Source organism: Mirounga leonina, unplaced genomic scaffold (assembly GCF_011800145.1).
Source record: "Mirounga leonina isolate KUSES-001 unplaced genomic scaffold, KU_Mleo_1.0 Mir_152, whole genome shotgun sequence".
NCBI classification, from domain to species: Eukaryota; Metazoa; Chordata; class Mammalia; order Carnivora; family Phocidae; genus Mirounga; species Mirounga leonina.
In genome coordinates this window covers 4,017,134-4,037,640 of record NW_023270380.1, presented here as the reverse complement: position 1 = coordinate 4,037,640, position 20,507 = coordinate 4,017,134, and the positions used below count along the sequence as shown (strand labels likewise).

The 20,507-nt window shown below is 44.1% G+C and overlaps 1 protein-coding gene across 1 annotated transcript in view; it reads left to right on the top strand.

Moving 5' to 3' along the window:
• Positions 1-20,507, top strand: part of PCNX2 (pecanex 2) — a 305,854-nt gene that overhangs the window by 86,052 nt on the left and 199,295 nt on the right. Inside the window, exons 13-15 of the mRNA XM_035008472.1 lie at positions 7,034-7,205; positions 16,402-16,512; positions 17,315-17,406. Coding sequence (XP_034864363.1) covers positions 7,034-7,205; positions 16,402-16,512; positions 17,315-17,406 — 375 coding nt within the window. The remainder of the gene's footprint in view (positions 1-7,033; positions 7,206-16,401; positions 16,513-17,314; positions 17,407-20,507) is intronic.

The window sequence follows — 20,507 nt, the reverse complement described above, 5'->3', positions numbered from 1 at the left end:
TGCAAGAGTATTGTTACTTTTCGTCCACATAACTTTGGGCTAACTTAGAGCGGAGCCTCTGGGCTCACCATACTGATCTGTTGGTGCTCCCGCGTCCTTCTATGAGCATGGTTTCCACTGACCCAGCTGCCCTGCCCCTGCGGGGTGCCAGGGGACGGGGTCTGGCACGGTCCCCTCAGGTACCCCAACTGCACACCTTTGTGCCGAGCCCTTGCCTGGTGGACTTCTCAGCTCTTTGAGGACCTTCTTTCCTTTGTTATGGTGAGCTGTGCCCGCCCCCCGCCGAAACCCTTCCAGAGAAAGAAAGCTTGATCTTCCCTCCATTGTGCTTTTAAAAAATTCATATCCAGGATTTAGGAATGCTTTTAAATCTGTGATAGCTCATATTTAGCTCATAGTAATTAAGAAAAGCTTATAATTGGACGATCACATGGCATACGTTGCTATCTTGTTAAATTCCTCTGTTCCCCATAATTGGTTTACATATAATACATCTTCTTTTAGTCCAGAGTCTGAATGTCAAGATAAGTAGAAGCAGCATAATTAGGGTATTAAGATGTATTGTTGTGATTATCATCAGAAATCTGGGTTAGGTGGTGTGTGCAGAGATGGGGAGCTCTGAAGTCTCTGCTCAAGCCCACATTGGATGCTGCATCCTCCTCCATCTGCTTCAGGAAATAAAACCTCCTTTCTAGTAATGGCACTTCAGTGTCACTGCTTTCTTGGGTGACTTGGGGGAGGGGTGTTAGATGCTATTAAACACTCATTTCCTGCAGGTACCTTCCGCAATAATGCAGAACATGCTAGGAGAGGTGATGGTGAGGACAACTGCTCAATCCCTGTGGATTTGTCATGGCTGGTAGCAGCCCCCCTCTGTCATTGCTCTAAACTGGAGTACCGTGCGTCAAGTGGTCTAGCTCCTAAAGGGCCCGGTCAAGCAGCTATCCCTGTATGTGAGCCAGCATGTGCACAGTCAGGGAGTATCTAGAAATGACTTCTCTTACTGTCGTAATCAGACATGTGTTTATTAATTTGCTCACACAGGTTTCTCAGTAGAGTAGCCCCCGATTTGGATTGCCAGTTTGCTCACAGTTCTAGTGGGAAGAGAAAATACGGGAGCTACAGTGTTTCCTCTTGCCATCTGCCTGAGCCAGGTGGGCATTGAGAAGGCGGATACACCATCTCCCGATTATAAATGTGAAAACCTCAGAAAGGAGGTGGTCAGGGGAGCAAACCAAGTCTGGGCACAGAGGCGGCTCTCAGGCCCGCCGCCAATTCTAGCCCTGGGCATCACGTGATGCTTTTCAAAACTACACTGCTTTGGCTGCTTACCGTTGCCGGGAAGGGGTTTTTACCAAATTCAGTCAATTCTTGCTCTTAGAGCAATTGGCCGATGTTTCTTCTTTGTTTCCTTCCAGAGCACACAGGTGGCGAATTTTGAGCCAGCCGTTCAAACCAGAAGATAGCAAAAATACAAACACTCTGTATATTTCAGATATAAATGCAGGATTAATGATGTGTTAATAGATACAGTACAACAGACCCTGGGCCTGACAGAAATGCATCTGGTTATAAAAGAAAACTTTTATAGGAGAGCTTAAAAAATTGATAGTTTGGGTGGATACTGACAGCATTTGAGGATCAGAGACTCACCATATAATAATGGATGATGAGGCTTTTCACTGACTTATCCAGATCTATACACGGGTCTAACCAACAGTAACCACTGATGATCACCCAGAAAGCAAAGTTCAGTAGGATATCTTTTTTTTTTTTTAAAGATTTTATTTATTAGAGAGAGGCACAGTGAGAGAGGGAACACAAGCAGGGGGAGTGGGAGAGGGAGAAGCAGGCTTCCCGCAGAGCAGGGAACCCAGTGCAGGGCCGGATCCCAGGACCCCGGGATCACGACCTGAGCCGAAGGCAGACGCTTAACGACTGAGCCACGAGGCACTCCAGTTCAGTAGGATATCTAAGAGGCAGCAAAAAATGGGCATGTCCTGCACAGAGCCAGACTCAGGTGCCTTTTCCAGCACCTGCAGGGATTCTGAGTGGGTCTGGCTGGGGCAGCACCTGGGAATCTCCACACCCCCCCACTGCCAGGTGATGATAATGGTGGTGATTTCAGATGCCACATGAGCAACCCTGGGGTGGTGTGTAGGTTTGGGGATTTGAATCCAGCCTTACCATGTACAAACCCAGAGATCTTGGGCAAGTTATTTCTATGTATCTCAGGTTTTTCACCTGTAAAAGAGGAAATCATGAAACAGGATTGTAAGGGGATTGAACAAGAAGATACTGTAGTCAAGTGCTCAGCATAGTACCTGGTACTGTGGAAGCACTTGACAAATTTTAGCAGTTTTTTGTGGGCAAAATATGGATAATAAGAGCAACCTCAGTTGGATTTGGTAAAGAGTGAATTGGACAATATATATAATGAGGCCAGCACTGGGCCTATAATATAGTAAGTTTCCTGTTTCCTTGCTCATGGTACAAACTCCAAAGAGCAAGGGCTGTAACTTGTTATGTGTTCTATTCAATCAATTCTGGCTACTATACAGTGAAGACATTTGGTACCACTTCCTGTTATTTTAAAAATCACTGGGAATGATTTTTTTTTTTAAGATTTTATTTATTTATTTGAGAGAGAGAGAGGATGAGTGGGCAGAGGGAGAAGCAGACTCCCCGCTGAGCAGGGAGCCCGATGTGGGGCTCCATCCCAGGACCCTGAGATCATGACCTGAGCCGAAGGCAGACGCTTAACTGACTGAGCCACCCATGTGCCTGGGGAATGATATTTGTAAATATACTTTTTATTTTAGAACAGTTTTAGATTTACAGAATATTTGGGAAGATAGTACAGAGAGTTCCCATACCCCACACATTTATCACAACTCGTGAGCTAATATTGATACATTATTAGTAACTAAAATCCATATTTTACTCAGATTTTCTTAGTTTTAACCTAATGTTCCTTTTCTGCTTGAAGATCCAGGATACCACATTGCATTTAGTTATCGTGACAGCTTTTCAGACTTCCCTTATTTTTTGATGATCTTGACAGTTTTGGGGAGTATTACTGGTCAGGGATTTTGTAGCCCACCCCTCAGCTGGGATTTATCTGATGTCTATCTTATGATTAGACTGGGGTTGTACAACTGTGGGAGCAAGACCATAGAGGGGAAGAGCCATTTTCATCATGTCATGTTGAGGGTACATACTGTCTACGTGACTTACCATGATCTCCTAGTGTTTATCAGAGGAATGATTTTGAATGACATACAAAAATTTTCTCAATCCTCAGTCCTAGAAATAAGAAGGTCAACTTAGTCTTTAGTGGCTCTTGATTGAAAATGAAATTATGTTTATCTCTTCAGTTGGGTATTTACTTTGCTCCCAAAAAAGTGTTCTTTAAAGCCTGCGCCACTCCAAATGGCCTTTTTTGAATTCTTATCTACTGAATTTCTGCCATGAGATAGGGGCGGAACTTAGGTCACCACCCTCCCATCTGTCTTTCACTGCCGCGGAGGGAAGTGCTGAGGCAGTGGGCAAATGTGTAAGGTAGGTGGGGGCAGAGCGGACGGCACCTTGGCCCCCACTCTGAGGGTACTGTCTTGGGCACTTCGCTGCCCCCTTGGTTGGACAACATAATCAACCCATTTGTCAAAATTCATAGACCTGAAAGTTAGGAAGTTGGCCCTGAAATACATCATTCTGTGAAATGAAATTGTAAACTATATGAAATTATAAACTGAGCTTACAGAAACTCATTTGCCTGTGCCTTTTCAATTTTTAAAGTAGCTGGTCAGATTTCCACCGTATTTAAATGGAAGTAGCATTTTAACAGTCAGCTGATAGGAATTATTTGGCCCTTTGGTTGCTGCTTATCTCCTCTACTGCCTTCTCTGGAATGTTTTGGGTTCTCCTCTACACCCCAGGTGGGGAGTCACAGACTACTCACCTGCTCAGGCTTTCCTGGGGCTCTGCTCTCTGTAGGGCAGAGCGTGCCCACCCCACAGCGTTCCTCCTTTCGCTCCACGCACAGGGGCGACTGAAACATATCGTTAAAAACACTCAGATGACTTTAAACGGCAGCTGAGTTGCTAATGCTAGAGTAAAAAAGAACTCATCAACAGGCACGGAGAGATGAGATCTGAGTAAACGAACCTGCACCATCGCAAGAAACTATGAAACAGCCATTCCTATGTTAGCGATGGGGGTTCAGCGTCCCTAACACAGTGTCCCAGAGCAGTGGACGGGACGTGGGGTTATGGTTCTCCCCACTCTCCACGCTCCAGAGCTCTCTTAGGAAAAGTCAACACCCCAAAGCTATTGCTAATGCTTTCCCCCACACTCTATATTTGCTTTGCAGAATGTGTTTAAAGAATGATTATGAATGAAATTCTGTGAAGTCAGGCTGAGTCCTTGGGCCTGGGAGGCCCCAGTGGCGAATACTCTCCTCTTCCTGGTTGTTGCTGGGGGACAGGATGTAGTGGCTAGCACCCAGGAGCCAAATCCTTGTTCGGCCACACTGCTTCCTGCCCGGGAAGCCGGGGGCAGATTTCTTAATTTGGCAAAAAATTAAGGCATAAAACGTATGCCTCAGTTTACTCGTAGCAGAATGAGAATAATAAATACTTCTTAGCGCTGTACCGAGGATTAAACATGTGGGTAGCATGGGGCCTGGCGTGAGATAAATTCACAGCCGCCAGCAAAAATCCTGGGCCCCTGAACATGGCTGGAGGAGCAGGTGTGCAGCCTCCGCAGGTATGAGGGGGCCCTTTGCTGCCCTGCGGACCGAGGAAGCAGAGGACACCCGCGGGCCGAGAGCCTGGAGCCGGCACCTGCGGCTGGCTGAGATGGGCTGGTGTTCACAGCCCGGGTTTCCTCACTGCCGAGGCCCAGTGCACTCCAGATTCTCTGAGCCCCCCTCTTCCTTAGAATAAACGCCTTTTATTTTTTCCTTAACAAGTTTGAAGCATTCAACCAGCCTGATGTCTTGATAAGAGGAGAATTCTAATGGCCTCGTCCCTTAGCCACATGCACCCCCACTCTCCAGAGGGGGGGTTCCTGGAGATGTGGATAGACTCTTTCACCTCACCCTTCTGCTGCACTGCTCCCAAAGCGGGGTGGTGACCTTGTACGTGTGGCGGGGGCTGATGGGGAATCCAGCTGCACATGCGGACATCCTCCAAGATGCCCCACAGCTGAAGCTGGGCACGCTCCCCCGGGGTATTTTAAAGTTGAAATCACACGGGAAATAGTTGGATGAGTTGTAAAAAAAAAGACTGATCAGACTTCACCTGGAGGAGCGAGTGGAATTTTCCTACTGGAAAAAAGAAACATCAGTCCTCAGGGGTCTGATGGTTGATTCATATGTGAAACAAGGAATTGGGGAGCAGGGGAATGAATATTTTTAGTAGGCTTTCTTAGGAATCAAGGAAAATAAAAGTGACATCTATGCCACACATTAGTGATATGCTTAGAATGGTTGAGGGACCCAAAACATAGAATGGGAAGTGAAGCGAAGCTTTGGCATGATGATGAGAGCAGGCTCTTTGTCAGGGAGCCAGCCTTAAGTTTTGTCTCATAAATTACAATTACGAAGGGAGCATTCCCATGCCCATAAATAAACTTTGACTTGGCAGATTTAAGATGATATCACAAACTTGTTCAAGACCAGACTTTCAATTCCTAGAAAATGTATTTTTAACCTTTTAGGAAAAGGAAGAATCAGGGCAAGTGGGAGGCAGCTCTTTAATTTTATATCCTAAATGGTGTCACTTTGAGGAATGTCTTATATGTTTGTGTATTTGTATATTAAGTAGCTGTCTATACCAACCAAGTTAGTTTGCTTTTCACTTGATAAGAAATGCATTAAGATTTCACTTAGGCTTTAGTTTCAATTTTTTTTTTAATGCCCAAAAAGTATTCCCATACCCACTAATCTATGACCCAGTTGGATTCAAAAGGAAATTTCTGAAGAGTGCAAATATTCCTTTCAAGACTGAGTCTGGACTCAGGGCCAAACATAGCCAGTCCCCATGGACAGCCTGTGTTTTCCTTCCTATTAAAAGATGGTCTCAGAATAGGACCATTCTATTATAGAAGCAGTGGCAATTTAAATTGCATTTCTAAATATAACTATGTTCAAGGCAGTGACTTTAAATATGCACATGCGAACCCATATCACTTTAATCTTTACTTTTTATACCCAAAGTAGTTCATGAATTGCAAAGAATATTCTCCCCCTAATTCATTTTTGTTGGTTTTTTGAACTTTATGAATTGTGCTTTGGTTTGTGACATATAAATTCTTCATTGGCTTTTGCCCTGGAAAGTTTGATGTTATATCTTTTCCTTAATTTTTCTATTTAAGGAGAAGAATAAAAATGTTTCTACTTCTCCTCATAGCAATATTTTGAGGGCTAAGATGAGATCTGTTAAGTTTTTGGTCTTCCTCAAAGGAAAATGTATATAAATGGTGACTTTTTAAAAATTGGATTATTCCCCCTGTGCTACACTAAGATGTTTTATGCAATCTCTGCGGGTGTAACTTTGCACCTGTATTAGCTTGCTTTTTAAGACAAGGAAATCGAAGCCCACCACTTATAATTCTGTTTCTTATTAATAGCAGGGCTCAAGTTAGACCATGTAGAGCAAATAAGGGTTTATCTTCGTTTTGCCCTTGAAATGAACAATACAAATGGATGTTTCACTATTAGGGACGCGTTGCATTAGATCTAGATTGTATCTAAGGGTGGTAATTAAATTTTCGGCTAAATCTTGTTGAGTCTGAGAGGCATAACATTCTTTTTTATATTCTTGTTCTTAATTGTCAGAATAAGTATCAGAGTTTTTTTTTCTTTTCCTGGTGTTTTGTATATATGAATTATGGAGGGAGAGGGGGGAGAATGTGATTTATGTTTTAAGTTGTGTGATATGATATGATATGATATGATGTGAATTACTGACTATGAAGCTTTTGTTAATCAAAATAATAGGTACCATTCAGAAATTGTGTTTTTTTCTAGGGACACAACCAAATCATAACATATAGCAGACCAATCTATTTTTGTGTGCTGTGTGGCCTTATTTTGCTTCTTAATACAGGGGCCAAAGCCCGGCACCCTCCCACTTACGTTGTCTATGGCCTGAAGCTCTTCTCTCCAAGGTCCCTCCAGTCAGCTAGGGACCTCTTAATAGGTGAGTGAATTTGGGGGTTGTGGGGAAGAACATAGAGGAGGGTGGATATGTCTCCCCTTTATATTCTGAATCACTAGCAGGAGAAACATCCTTATGTGGTTACTGGATGAAGAGATGTGCATTTCTCTTTTGGCTTGTACACCTTCAGAAGATGGTCTGGGAGCTGGAGCCCTACACCATCCAATAGCAGAATTATTCTAAAGGATTGTGGTATCTATGACCAAGAAGTAGTAACATTGTAGTATCTGAAGACTGGTCACTATGGTGCCTGGTGTGGGGTGTCAGGGGGCTCCCCAGGGTGGGGGTGGTTTTGCCACCAGGGTGGCAGCCACGGCCCCACCCACATGGCACAGACACTCCGGCAACGCCCAAGGGTGCATGGTTCTCAGTCCAGGTGGAGTCCCAGCCTGTCACTGGTCCACTTGGTGCACCTTAAGGTCTAGGCGGTATTTCATGTAAAATGCTCTGTTTACACAGGTAACCTGCCCAGGGTCATGGTTCGGCACCTGGCTGTTTGAATTCCAGCTCTGCCACTTTGCTAGTTGTGTGACCTTGAGAAAAAATTCAACAGTAATATGGGGACAAAAATAGTACCCACCTCAGAGGTCGGTGCAAGTGAGTTAGTACATTTAAACCTATGAACCAGTGCCGGGCACCAGGTATTAGCTATTATTATTATTATTATTATTATTATTATTATTATTATTATGTGGCAAGGCTGCCCCAGTATTGCCTGCAGCTCTGAAGACGTGACTGCTCTGAGAATCCTAGTCATGACATCCCAAGGTTGACATGCACGCCAACCTGTGATTGGCTGTGATCACATTGTGCAAATGAGTTGATAAAGGGCACCAGCCTCTGGATCTACCGCTTGCCAGTTGGATATCTTACTCAAGAGGAGCTTTTCAAAGCCATAGGTCCGATATCATTCTTTCTCTGGCCCCCATGACAACTTCCTGAGCCTCTCAAGTGGGACTGAGAAGGGCCCCCAGATATGGCGTATCTTTGTGTTCCTTGTAGGAGAAAACCATGGTAGACATTCCACCATCTGACTCTCCTTCCGAACCACTATCTCCCCATTCCTCTTCCTCCTGTATTGGCAGCAAACTATTCACTCCCCCATATGCAGCCCCCCACAAGGCAACCTTTGTCTGTGTCCTCAATATCTCTCTTCCTATTACATCATGTGAGGGGCCGAGTAGCTTCTTAATAGCGAAGGGTCAGGCACCATGTTTAGAGAATCTCTGAGCTCAAGTAGGAAACAGAAACATATTGGGGGGAAAAAAGAACTGATCCCATGATTAGATTCCCAGGCAGTGCTTCTTGCCCAAGAATATTTGCTTCTACCGTTTCTGATATTTTTCAGTTTACTTTTTTATATTACTTGAAGTTCCTTCAGTTGGAACACACACACACACACACACACACTCCCATGCACACACACACCCCAAGAAAGACTTTCAGATACTTTTACCTTCTTATAAAGGAGCTCACCCATCTCCCTCCTGAGATTAGCTGCAAGGAAAGAGAGCTTCAGGAAACACAGATGCCCAGGCACGGTTGTGCATGCTGGAGACCATCCTTTCCTGCTGTCTTCTTGCAGATAGTAGTGCTGGAGTCCAGACCTCAAGGGCCCACGAGGGTCTCGGGATTAGCAGTGGAGAGGGCAGGAAAGCATTTTGGAAAGTGTTCGAGAAACATGTGTCCATGTCAAAATGTTGCCTCTGCTCTCTGCAGTGCACGCTCAATCTTGGGTACCCCATGACCATCTTTTCCCAGGTTCTCAAGCATGGGTTAGTGTTCCTAGACCTGGAGCCCTGACTACCTTGGCGCCTCCTCATCTCATCCTCATGCCTCACGTTCCTGTTCTGTGGCGCCCCTGACCCCTTTGACCAAGCTAGTTGATGGCCCATTTCCCCTAAGCTTGGCCCCATCTTCTGTCCCCCCATAACCCATACTTTCCATAGCACCAGACCCATTTCATAGTGGTCTGCTTCACTTGTGATTGTTTGACTAATGTCTGTGCCCTCGCTAGCCTGTGTCCTGCTGGGTAAGTGCAAGGCAGAGCCCAAGCCTCCTTTCTCATACCGAATCCCTGGCACCCCGTGCTGTGTCTGGTAAATATAGGCACTGAAGAAATGTTTGTTGAGTGGATGAACTGATGAACACAAGTGTGCTCTAAGTATTAAGGAAATTAATGTATGGGTGAACTTTTGGAATACTCATTCATAGATCAGGGAAAGCTCACCATCATTCTCGGACTGTTCACCTCGGCCCTTACAGTAAGTAGGGACCTAATACACACCTATTGATGATTTGGAGAACAAGGAAGAAAAGCATGACATACATTCCATTTAGAAATTGTTTTTCTGTACACGGGTGTCTTTCATTTCTCTTTTTCTTTAATTTGCTACTATAAATGAGCCAATGCCACTGAATACATATAGTTATCTTGGCATGGCAGACTTGCCGTGGCATCAGAAGGTGAAATGTTATTAGGGCTCAAAAAGTAAGACCTTAATGTACTCGGTAAAAGCCCGAGGTCTTGCTTTTAGCAGAAACCCTTGTTCTAAAATAAGCTACTGGCTGTGTGTATTCTCATTTTATTTTTCTTCGAACCAATTCCGTGGAGGAGTGGAGATGGGGCGGGGAATATGGCCTTCCTTATCTTTCTATCTGGAATCCCTTTTCCTCATTAAAGCTTTTCTTTAAGAGATATTTTTGTCTGCTTGTCAACGGTAACAAGTAAAAATAGTGATAAATAATCTAGCAAGCCAACTAAATGACTTCTGGGATAAAGAAAAATGGAAAAAGAGAACAATAGCAATCCCCATGGAGTGAATGTGTTAAACACACTAATTTGCACTGAGCAGGAAAAGACTGTGGAAAAAATTTAGAACAATTAGGAATGGGAGGAAGGCCATAGAGGTGTATACCGATTTTCTGACTTGAGGAGGGAAAAGCAAGGGCAACTCAAAGTCATTCATTCTTCTTTGTGGAGCCTTTCCACCTCTGTCCCTCACTACCAAGGGATCTGAGTGTATATAGCTGCTGCCATTGTTAGGTTCAGAAACTAACAAGGAGAGAAGAAAAAATGAGGAGAGAACAGAAGGGTATTGGGATGAAGAAGTAGTGTAGGTTTCCTATAGCTGCCATAACAAAGTAATGCTAATGGATGGCTGAGAACATTAGAGATTTATTGTCTCATAGTTGTCTCATAGTTCTGGAGGCCAGGAGTTTAAAATCTCTGAAGACACAAGGGAAGGACTTCTCCGGGCCTCGCTCCTTGGCTCGTAGATGGCCTTGTCCCTGTGTCTGTCCACATCGTCTTCCCTCTGTGTGTGTGTGTCTGGCTCTATGTCCAAATTCCCCCTTTTTATAAGGACATCAGGCATATTAGACCAGGGCCCACCCTAATGACCTCATTGTAACTTGATCATGAGCCAAGACCCTATTACCAAGTGAGGTCACGTTTACAGGTACTGTTTTGGAGGGACACGATTCAATCCTTTTAACAAGGAGCATTTAAGAAAAAGGACAAGAGAGAAGCAGGAACTAAGCACACTTGACCTTGTTTCCCATCGTGTGGTCAAAGGTGCTATGTGCCTCTCATGCTGTGATCCTCCTCTGGCTGGTGCTGGGGGGTGTGAAATGTTTCTTAAAGTTGTGCCTTACTGCTGATATTTCTGGTACCTGTTGCCACTCCTGCTTTCCGCGCAACACCATCAACCTGAGGTGGATGCGAGGGAGACGAGGCAGCAGAGGAAGGGGGCAGGAAAGGAGCACAGAGTATCCGTGGGTGCTGCTTTGGGCCTGAGCTGACCCTCCCCGCTCTGCCTGCCAGGGCAGAAGGGGCCGAATGTGAGCCAGTGGTGGGAGATGATCCAGGTGGAAATCGGGTAGGTGGGAAAGGTGGAGAGGCTCCTCATCCTATTTAAGGCGAGGAGAGGAGCATCTCAAAGCTGAGCATCTCAGTCAGATAATAGAACAACAGAAGAAGGTGGGATGTACGCTGACAGGAGGTGGGGAACTTGGGGGCCAAACGTGGGGACATAAGACAAAGTCAGTGGTAGGGACTTGTTGATTTTATAGGGGGGGCAGGGAGGGGAATTAAAGACATAGAAACACTGAGGTAATATTCTTACATAATTTTTCCTTCTAAGACCCCTCCTGTATATTCAAAATACTCCTGTGCACACTTCTTTTTTCATTAAAAGGCACAAAATTTTGTCTTTATTTCTGGGAGTAAGGGGAAGAGACCTCTGAATCGGTCCTCCTTAGCTTGCTCAGTCAGAGTTGGTGACCTCTGGGCTGGAATTTTTATTTATTTATTTGTTTGTTTATTTCTTTATTTATTTTTATTATGTTATGTTAGTCACCATACAGTACATCATTAGTTTTTGATGTAGTGTTCCATGATTCATAGTTTTGTATAACACCCAGTGCTGAATGCAATACATGTCCCCCTTAATACCCATCACCTGGCTAACCCATCCCCCCACCTCCTCCCCTCTAGAACCCTCAGTTTTTTTTCTCAGAGTCCATAGTCTCTCATGGTTCATCTCCTTCTCTGATTCTGCCCCTCTTCATTTTTCCCTTCCTTCTCCCTAATGTCCTCCATGCTATTCCTTATGTTCCACAAATAAGTGAAACCATATGATAATTGACTTTCTCTGCTTGGCTTATTTCACTTAGCATAATCTCCTCCAGTCCCATCCATGTTGATGTAAAAGTTGGGTATTCATCTTTTCTGATGGCTGAGTAATATTCCATTGTATATATGGACCACATCTTCTTTATCCATTCGTCTGTTGAAGGGCATCTTGGCTCTTTCCACAGTTTGGCTATTGCGGACATTGCTGCTATGAACATTGGGGTGCATATGGCCCTTCTTTTCACTACATCTGTGTCTTTGGGGTAAATACCCAGGAGTGCAATTGCTGGGTCATAGGGTAGCTCTATTTTTAATTTTCTGAGGCACCGGGCGCCTGGGTGGCTCAGTTGGTTAAGCAACTGCCTTCGGCTTAGGTCATGATCCTGGAGTCCCTGGATCAAGTCCCGCATCGGGCTCCCTGCTCGGCGGGGAGTCTGCTTCTCCCTCTGACCCTCCCCCCTCTCATGTGCTCTCTCTCATTCTCTCTCTATAAATAAATAAAATCTTTAAAAAAAAATTTTTTTTCTGAGGCACCTCCACACTGTTTTCCAAAGTGGCTGTACCAACTTGCATTCCCACCAACAGTGTAAGAGGGTTCCCCTTTCTCCACAACCTCTCCAACATTTGTTGTGTCTTTCCCTGTCCATTTTGCCATTCTGACTGGTGTAAGGTGGTATCTCAGTGTGGTTTTGATTTTGATTTCCCTGATGGTTAATGATGATGAACATTTTTTCATTTGTATGGCTGGAATTTTTAATACTTTCCACCAGCGTAACTTCAGTGAAAGTCTACAAAAGGGGCCCGGCTTTGTAATTATCCCACAGATGAGGAAGCCAAAGGTCTTCAATTCTTAGTGTCCTATTTCAAAAGGAGCATGAGCAAAGCTGGAGTGTGCCCCGAGGAACATAACCACCGGGGCTGCACTGCATCTGGAGTTGGGGCAAAAGAGTGGGATGTCCACGCGGTGGCGGTTCTCTGTCGTAGCGGTAATAACTAGTCCCGGCCCATGGCAGGTGCATTATGGCTCACTGCAAGAAAGGCCTGTAAAATGGTTTGGGTTAGAGCTGTCCAGTGGTAGCATGGGCTTTGCCTAGTGAAGCACGGAGGTCCTGACTTGGAAGGGGCTCAGGCAGGAAGAGGTGGTTGGCTGTCCATTGTAGAAGGCACTGCATGGGTCCTTCTTAGATCCGAGACTTTTATGTTTTATGTTTGTGCTTAGGACCGTGACCCCCAACCTACAACAATGCAGCTTCAAAAATGCCACCCTTAGAGATAGGTGGAGGTTTGGGGACTACTTACTGGAATGTACCCCTCTCCTCTGCCCAGAGAGACCTCACATTTGTCTTCTCTATGTGTCTTCTCTATAGACTGTTTCTGGGGCTCGATATAGTCCACAGACAGGATAATTAGTTAACACCAGATACAGCATGTTGGAGACACACAATGTATATATTCCCATCAACTCCTTAGGTTTCAGTTTTATTTCCATGTTATTTTAATTCTGCTTGTTTTCATCCCAAAGCTGCAACTGCAATAGTCATGGGATAGAATAGTAACGAATATCATTATTCACATTTAAAAAAAGAAACAAGCAAGTTATAATGTTTTTATTTGTAAATGTTGCTTGTAAAGAAATGGAACAGTACCAGAAGTTTCTGCATTTATGGTAATTATTAGGGAAAATGAAGAGTAGCAGTGAGAGAAAATTATACACCCTCTCAGTGGTATGCTAAGGAAAAAAAATCTTTGTTCACAGGCAAAATTGCCGACAACCACAGGGACTATTTTTTTTTTTAACTTTTGGAAGAAGGTCAAAATGACCTCAGCAACTTCAAGTGTGATTTTCTAATTGCCCTACTAATGCAGGAAGCGTTTCGCTGCTTTTTTTTTAAATTTTTCTTTTTAAGATTTTATTTATTTATTCATGAGAGACAGAGAGAGAGAGAGGCAGAGGGAGAAGTAGGCTCCCAAGGAGCAGGGAGCCCAATGTGGGACTCGATCCCAGGACCCTGGGATCATGACCTGAGCCGAAGGCAGACGCTTAACCATCTGAGCCACCCAGGTGCCCCTCCCTGCTTTTTTATTCATGTGATCTGCAGCCTGACAGATGAGATGCGTGGCCTCCGCCTCACTCTCCTTCCACCTCCCTGGCTTCGGTTTTAAAGCCTAGAGATCTTCTCTAATACATCCTGGAGAGGAGCTAGATCCTGGGCTCCACAGTGACTGTTGCCTTCTACTGTGGTTGCAGGGAGCTCCCATGCTGCGAGCCTCTCACCGTCGGATCGTCCTCGAGCCATGATTCACTGGCTCTGATTCTTTGCGCTTCCATAGCTGGGGTTTCATTACCTAATGTATTTCTTACAGAGAATGCTTCCTTACCTCTGCTTTGCTGAGCAGTTTCTAATATTCAGCTGCCTTTAATTTTATTTGACATCCATACTTTTCCCTGGAGTTCTTCCTTCTTGGTGTCATTTTTGCCACATGCACACAGCTCTTGAGAACATGAACCAATGCAACCTCAAAGCGTCTTCTGTGCACCCCTACCCTGGCCATGAGTACTCCACGGTATAGTGCAGCATGTCATCTTTCCTGCTGGGTCTGAGTCTCAAAGTTGAGAGAAGAAGTACTAGTCAGTCTGCTTGAAATTATATGGGAATACAATTTGGATGCTCCTGTGTTCTATAATTAAATTTCTTTTTATAAAAGATTTATTTATTTATTTTAGGGAGAGAGAGAGAGCCAGGGGGTAGGGGCAGAGGGAGAGGAGGAGAGAGAATCCCAAAGCAGACTCCTTGCTGAGTGCGGAGCCCCACATGGGGCTCGATCCCAGGATCTTGAGATCCTGACCTCTGAGCGGAAACCAAGAGTCGGCCGCCCAAACCACTGAGACCACCAACTGCTCCAAATTTCTATTTATTTCTTACATCTTTCCCCTATCTCTGATTTCCATTCACAAAACCTGAAAAAGAGAAGTTGTGTCCTATTATGTCCAGCAGATCAGTATTTGTATCTTATTGCCTACTTTGATTGAAAAGTGGATTCCTCACAGATGCTCTAGGTTATTACAATATCGTTGAAATCTTGCCACAGAAAACATTACAGCAAAATCACCAGGTGTATCAAAATATGGCTCCAACCCCAAGAGAGTTGGAACAGGTCCTTGGTGTTGTTGTGGAAGGGTTTGTCCCATACTTATTTTCAGGTGACTATTAGCAGGAGCATGGGACATATATGAAGACTCTCGTTTCTACAATTTCATGATGAAAAGTTTGCATTTCTGATTTTTCAGAAATAGCTGAACCCCCCTCCCCCCATCATCCCCACTCCCACTGTCGACTGTGGTCTATGTCCAGTGTTAGCACACAATTCCAAAGTTCAGGCATATGGGATTTCAAATCAAATTTCCTTAGTTTTATTAGGGCTTACCAGGATCAAACTTCATTGACATTCTCCTCAATAAACTGAGAAGACAGATGTGTTACAGCAGAAGGAATGGCAGTTTCTGGGTTTCTATGAAATCCAACTTACATAGACTTGAGGGAGAGACAGGGACAGGGACAGAGCTGTAAAATGCAGCTCTAGCACATTCAATTTCCTCTAACAAATGATCTCTGAAACGTCGAATCCTGGCATGTGGACGTCTTATCGAGTTGCACTGTTCCAAATTTTGGGAGGGGGCATAGCCTTCCTCTGGTCAGGCAGGGTTGCCTTCATGTCCCAGATGCTCCGGTCCCAGGAAGTCAGGCCCTTCACTGTCCCACTGTCACTGTGTGTGGTTTCTTTTTTTTTTTAAATTTTTTTTTATTTATTCATGAGAGACATACAGAGAGAGAGAGAGAAGCAGAGGGAGAAGCAGGCTTCCCGCTAAGCAGGGAGCCCGATGCGGGACTCGATCCCAGGACCCTGAGATCATGACCTGAGCCGAAGGCAGACGCTTAACCATCTGAGCCACCCAGGCGCCCTGTGTGTGGTTTCTTAATCACCACCCTCCCCTGTTCGCCTGCAAACCTGGAGTTCCCACTGAACTTGAATTTGCAGGCGGCGTTCAGGTGTGGCGACTCTCAGCACCTCAAGTGCTCCCACTGACAGAAGCACAAAATGAGGAGCCCCTGGCTCCCATTTTTACACCTCCCACCCCCGTGCAGGGAGAGACCTGCATACCTATTGCCTTTAGCTTTACCTGTTCCTGGAGTTTCCCAGTTTCTTCCCCCCACCCTCATGCCCCTCAAGTGCAAGCCCACTCTTGCACACTGTGGACTGGTCCACTGTCTCCCTCACCATCTGAGGTCTCTGCTCAGTCCTGGGCTCGCCTGTGTTCTTTGCCTGGGCCTCTTCCTCAGACGCAGCTCCTTGTTACTTCCAACGGCGCATTTCCACTTGGCCCGCAGACCTTCCTCCTGTGGGTGCGAGGAGTCCAGTATTGCCTCCAGGACGCGGGCAGGGGGGCGGCTGAGAGCTGGAAGGGGAGCAGGCAGGATTGCCTCGGGGACCTGGGGACCAGCAGCTGCACACTTACTGTCCATTTTGTCTGTTCACTTCCAGTATTTTTATATTGCTTCCCTGCAATCTCCCTCCTCGGGCTCTTCCCGCAGATCAACACTTTCTGCATTTATCTTTTGGAACAAATTGACATGCTATTTTTTGGAGGTTCTGGTAAGTCGTCTACATCCTACTCTTCCTGTAAAGGAGTCTAAAGTTTTGATAAGGGCTGAATGGAATGAGAGTCTGGACAGCTCGGTTTTCTTTGTCCTGAACACTGAGCTATTTCTTGTGTGCACCTGGACAGACAGGGGACCCTGGTCTCCCCCCTGTGTGGACCCTCCCTTGACATAGCACCTTAGATTCCCACCATGGTGGCTAAAACCTCACCTAATCCTTACCTGCAGACTTTGTGCAGATTGCTTAACTGTAAAGTTTACTCTTCTCTAAATGAAATAAACACACAGATCTCACAGAGTCGCTGTAAGAATGAAATGAAATTGTACATAAAGAGCTACAGCATAGCTGGTGATCCGGTACTGTTCCTGTCTCATCACACACACACACACACACACACACACACGCACACACAATGAGCACTGCTTGTTTGTTAGATCGCTCTCTCTCTGTCTAGCCCCCCTTTCTTCTGCGGGAACCTTCATCTGTGATGTTTATTTCGGCCAGCAACTCTCAACTGAAAGCAAGGAGGTCTCCCTCCCTCCACGCTGGACATGTTCACACAGTCTTCTAAGAATGTTGCCAAAAATTCTTTTTCAATGCTTTTCTCCAGAAGTTTTAGTAAATGGTCAGTCTCTTTTTTTTTTCTTTCTTGTATTAAGTCATCCAGTGCTTTTGACTGATCCCATGGAGGTATTCTTTGCCCCTTTGGCAGGCATTTTGCACTCGAAAGCTACAACCTTGTCTTTGCACTTTCTTCCATGTATTGATTGTGAGACTGTTGGTGTTTGTGTTGCAGCTGTTTGTGGGATGACATCGGCTATTTACAGCGTGGCCCGGAGTGCCGTGGCCACTGGCCTGCTCCATGCATTCTGCTTCAGCGCCGTGAAGGTAGGTGTGAGGCCCGAGGGCCTTCTCCCTTCTCCTTGCATCCATTAAATCAACTGGTGGTTTAAGTGAACAGATATTTTCCTCTAATTACAAAAGAAATGGGATCTGAGCGCATCAGGAAGAGCAGGGCCTGGTGGGTAGTGCCTTGGTGGTATTGGAAGACCCCTTAAGCTATCTGATTGGCCAGGGAGCACTGGCCCCCTTCCACACAAGTCTCTCGGCATCATTACTGACCCTGAAGGGGCCTCTGCTGAGCACGGTGGTCAACAGGACCTGTGTGTTTACCTTCTCTGCTTTCTGGAATGTCGCTCAAAAGATGGGAAAGAGATAAAATTGCCTGAAGCTTCGCTGACAGAGAACAGGAGAGGATATGATAGCAACAAAATTTTAAAATCTAGAAAACAGATGGCCCGTCGATTTATCCAGATGGAGAAAGTTGAAGCTTAGGCTGGCAGCAGGGGAGGCCTGAGAGGATGAAAAAACAAGATGAGCGTTAACTTTGGGAAAACACAAAAGTTGTGTCCGAAAAGAAAGGTAACGATTGTGCACGTGTGGCTCAGCTCTGAGTAACAGTTTGCATTTATGGTGCTCTGAATAACGCTTACATCTATAATGGAAGAACGGGAGTGTGTGGCTGTGGGTGTGTGTTTGTGTGTGAGTGTGTATGAGTGTGAGCATGGGGACCATCTTAATCTAGTCTTCTGTACTGGCAAGTCGGCAAATAATATCTAAAATTGGAAAAAGTCAAGAAATAACAAACAAGCACGTTACTTGGAAATAGGGAGGGTCATAGGTACAGAAGAAATAGCTGGAAGGCATTGCCTTCAGGAAGCAGGCATTTGGGCCATGAGGTGCTGTAGGCAGGGGACACTCCTGCTCATTTTCAGTGTCATAGTACTGTAGAGTTTCCGTAATGTCTGAAGGTAGTAACACCCATAATGTTGTCAGGGGCATCTCCATTCGTGAAAAACGTTAGTTAATATTACACATATTTCTTGAGTTGATGAACATCCTACATTTACTGTTTTAAACAACAGATACCTCTTTGATAAAATAAAAATCAAACATAAAAAAAGCAAATAAAAATAAGGCATGTTACAAAGGGTTTTTAATATCTATCCAATGACACTTCTTAGCTAACTTCTTAAAAAGTGTTCCTTAAAATCCTATTAAACACATGGTTGTGGGTGGCAGGAAGATAATTGTTTCCCATTGTGCAAAGGAAGGAGTGCAATATGATTGTCTCCCAGGGCATTCCCATGGAATCTCTCTGTGATCATCCACAGCGTGATTTCCTCCTTCACTCCTTCCATCCTTTGCATGTAGATGTTTTCTTTTGGAGAAAGAAAGGGGGAGGAAGATGAAGATTCCCTCTTCTAATACACAAAGGTAATTTAGGTGCTGTTGGTGACCCTGTTGCCACATTTATCCTGTCGTGCAGAACAACAGTTACATAATGAATCGATGTTCTTTTTTTTGCATGCATTTCTTTATTCTGTCACAGGACCCCAGGTATTTTATTCAGGAAAAGTACTTGGGTAGTTCTTTTCTGGGTCCTTGCACTTCTGAGGACCTCTTTCTACTGCCTTTTGGTAAAACAGCTGTGTATAAAATTTTGGGGTCACAAGCTCTTACTTGCAGGGCCCTTTGTATAGCACTTACTCTGTTGTGTTTCAGTGTTTGCTTACATATTTATTTTTCATCCCCTTTTCATTTTTTTACTTTAAAATTTTTTAAAGATAGAAGTATTTTTGAAGGTTTTTTTGTTTTGTTTTAGTTTAATTCCAGTTAGTTAACATACACTGTTATATTAGTTTCAGGTGTACAAGACAGTGATTCAACACTTCCATACAACACCTGGTGCTCATTACAACAGGTGTACTCCTTAATCTTCAGCACCTGTTTCACCCATCCCCCCACCCATCTGCTCTCTAGCAACCATCAGTGTGTTCTCTATAGTTAGGAGTCTGTTTCTTGGTTTATCTCTCTCTCTTTCTCTTTTTCCCTTTGCTTATTTGTTTTGTTTCTTAAATTCCATATATGAGTGACTTATTTCCCTTAGCATTATACTCCTAGCTCCATCCATGTCATTGCAAATGGCAAGATTTCATTCTTTCTATGGCTGAATAACATCCCATCATGTGTAAATACCACATTTTCTATAAACATTTGTTTATAGGTATTAGTGTGGATATGTGTTTTTATTTATACATAGTAAATACCTAGGAGTGGTATTGATGGGTCAAATGGTTAGTTAATATTTAGCTTTTTAAGAAACTGCCAAACTGTTCTCCAAAGTGTGCCATTTTTGATCCCCTCATAATCTTTGAGATTTCCAAGTGTTCCAGATTCTTTCTAGCACTTAATATTTTTTTTAAAGATTTATTTATTTATTTGAGAGAGTGAGAATGAGAGAGAGAGAGAGAGTACATGAGAGGGGGGAGGGTTAGAGGGAGAAGCAGGCTCCTTGCTGAGCAGGGAGCCCGATGCGGGACTCGATCCAGGGACTCCAAGATCATGACCTGAGCCGAAGGCAGTTGCTTAACCAACTGAGCCACCCAGGCGCCCCGCTAGCACTTAATATTTTAATAGTTCTTAAAAATAGTACTCCTTCTAGTATGAACTAGTGTCTAATTATAGTTATAATTTGCATTTCTCTAATAATGAGTGCTGTTAAGTAGGCTTCATATGCTCGCTTGCTGCTTGTGTTATCTTCATTGGTGAAAAATATGTTAAAGTCTTTTGCCCATTAAAAAATTGCATTACATGTTCTTATTGAGATATAAGAATTTTTTACATGTTCTGAATGCAAGTCCTTTATCAAATATATATGCACATGTATTTTTCTAGTTCTTGGCTCGTTTATCCATTTCATTAACAGCATTTTTCAAAGAGCACAAGTGTTTAATTATAAGGAAATCCAATTTGTCAATTATTTATTTTATGGTTTGTACTTTTTATGTCCTATCTAAAAAATATTTACCTAACACGAGGTCACAAATATTTTTTCCTAGAAGTTTGATAGTTGTAGCTCTTATGTTTAGATCTGTGATCTAGTTTGAGTTGATTTTTATGTACGATATGAGGTAAAGATTGAGATT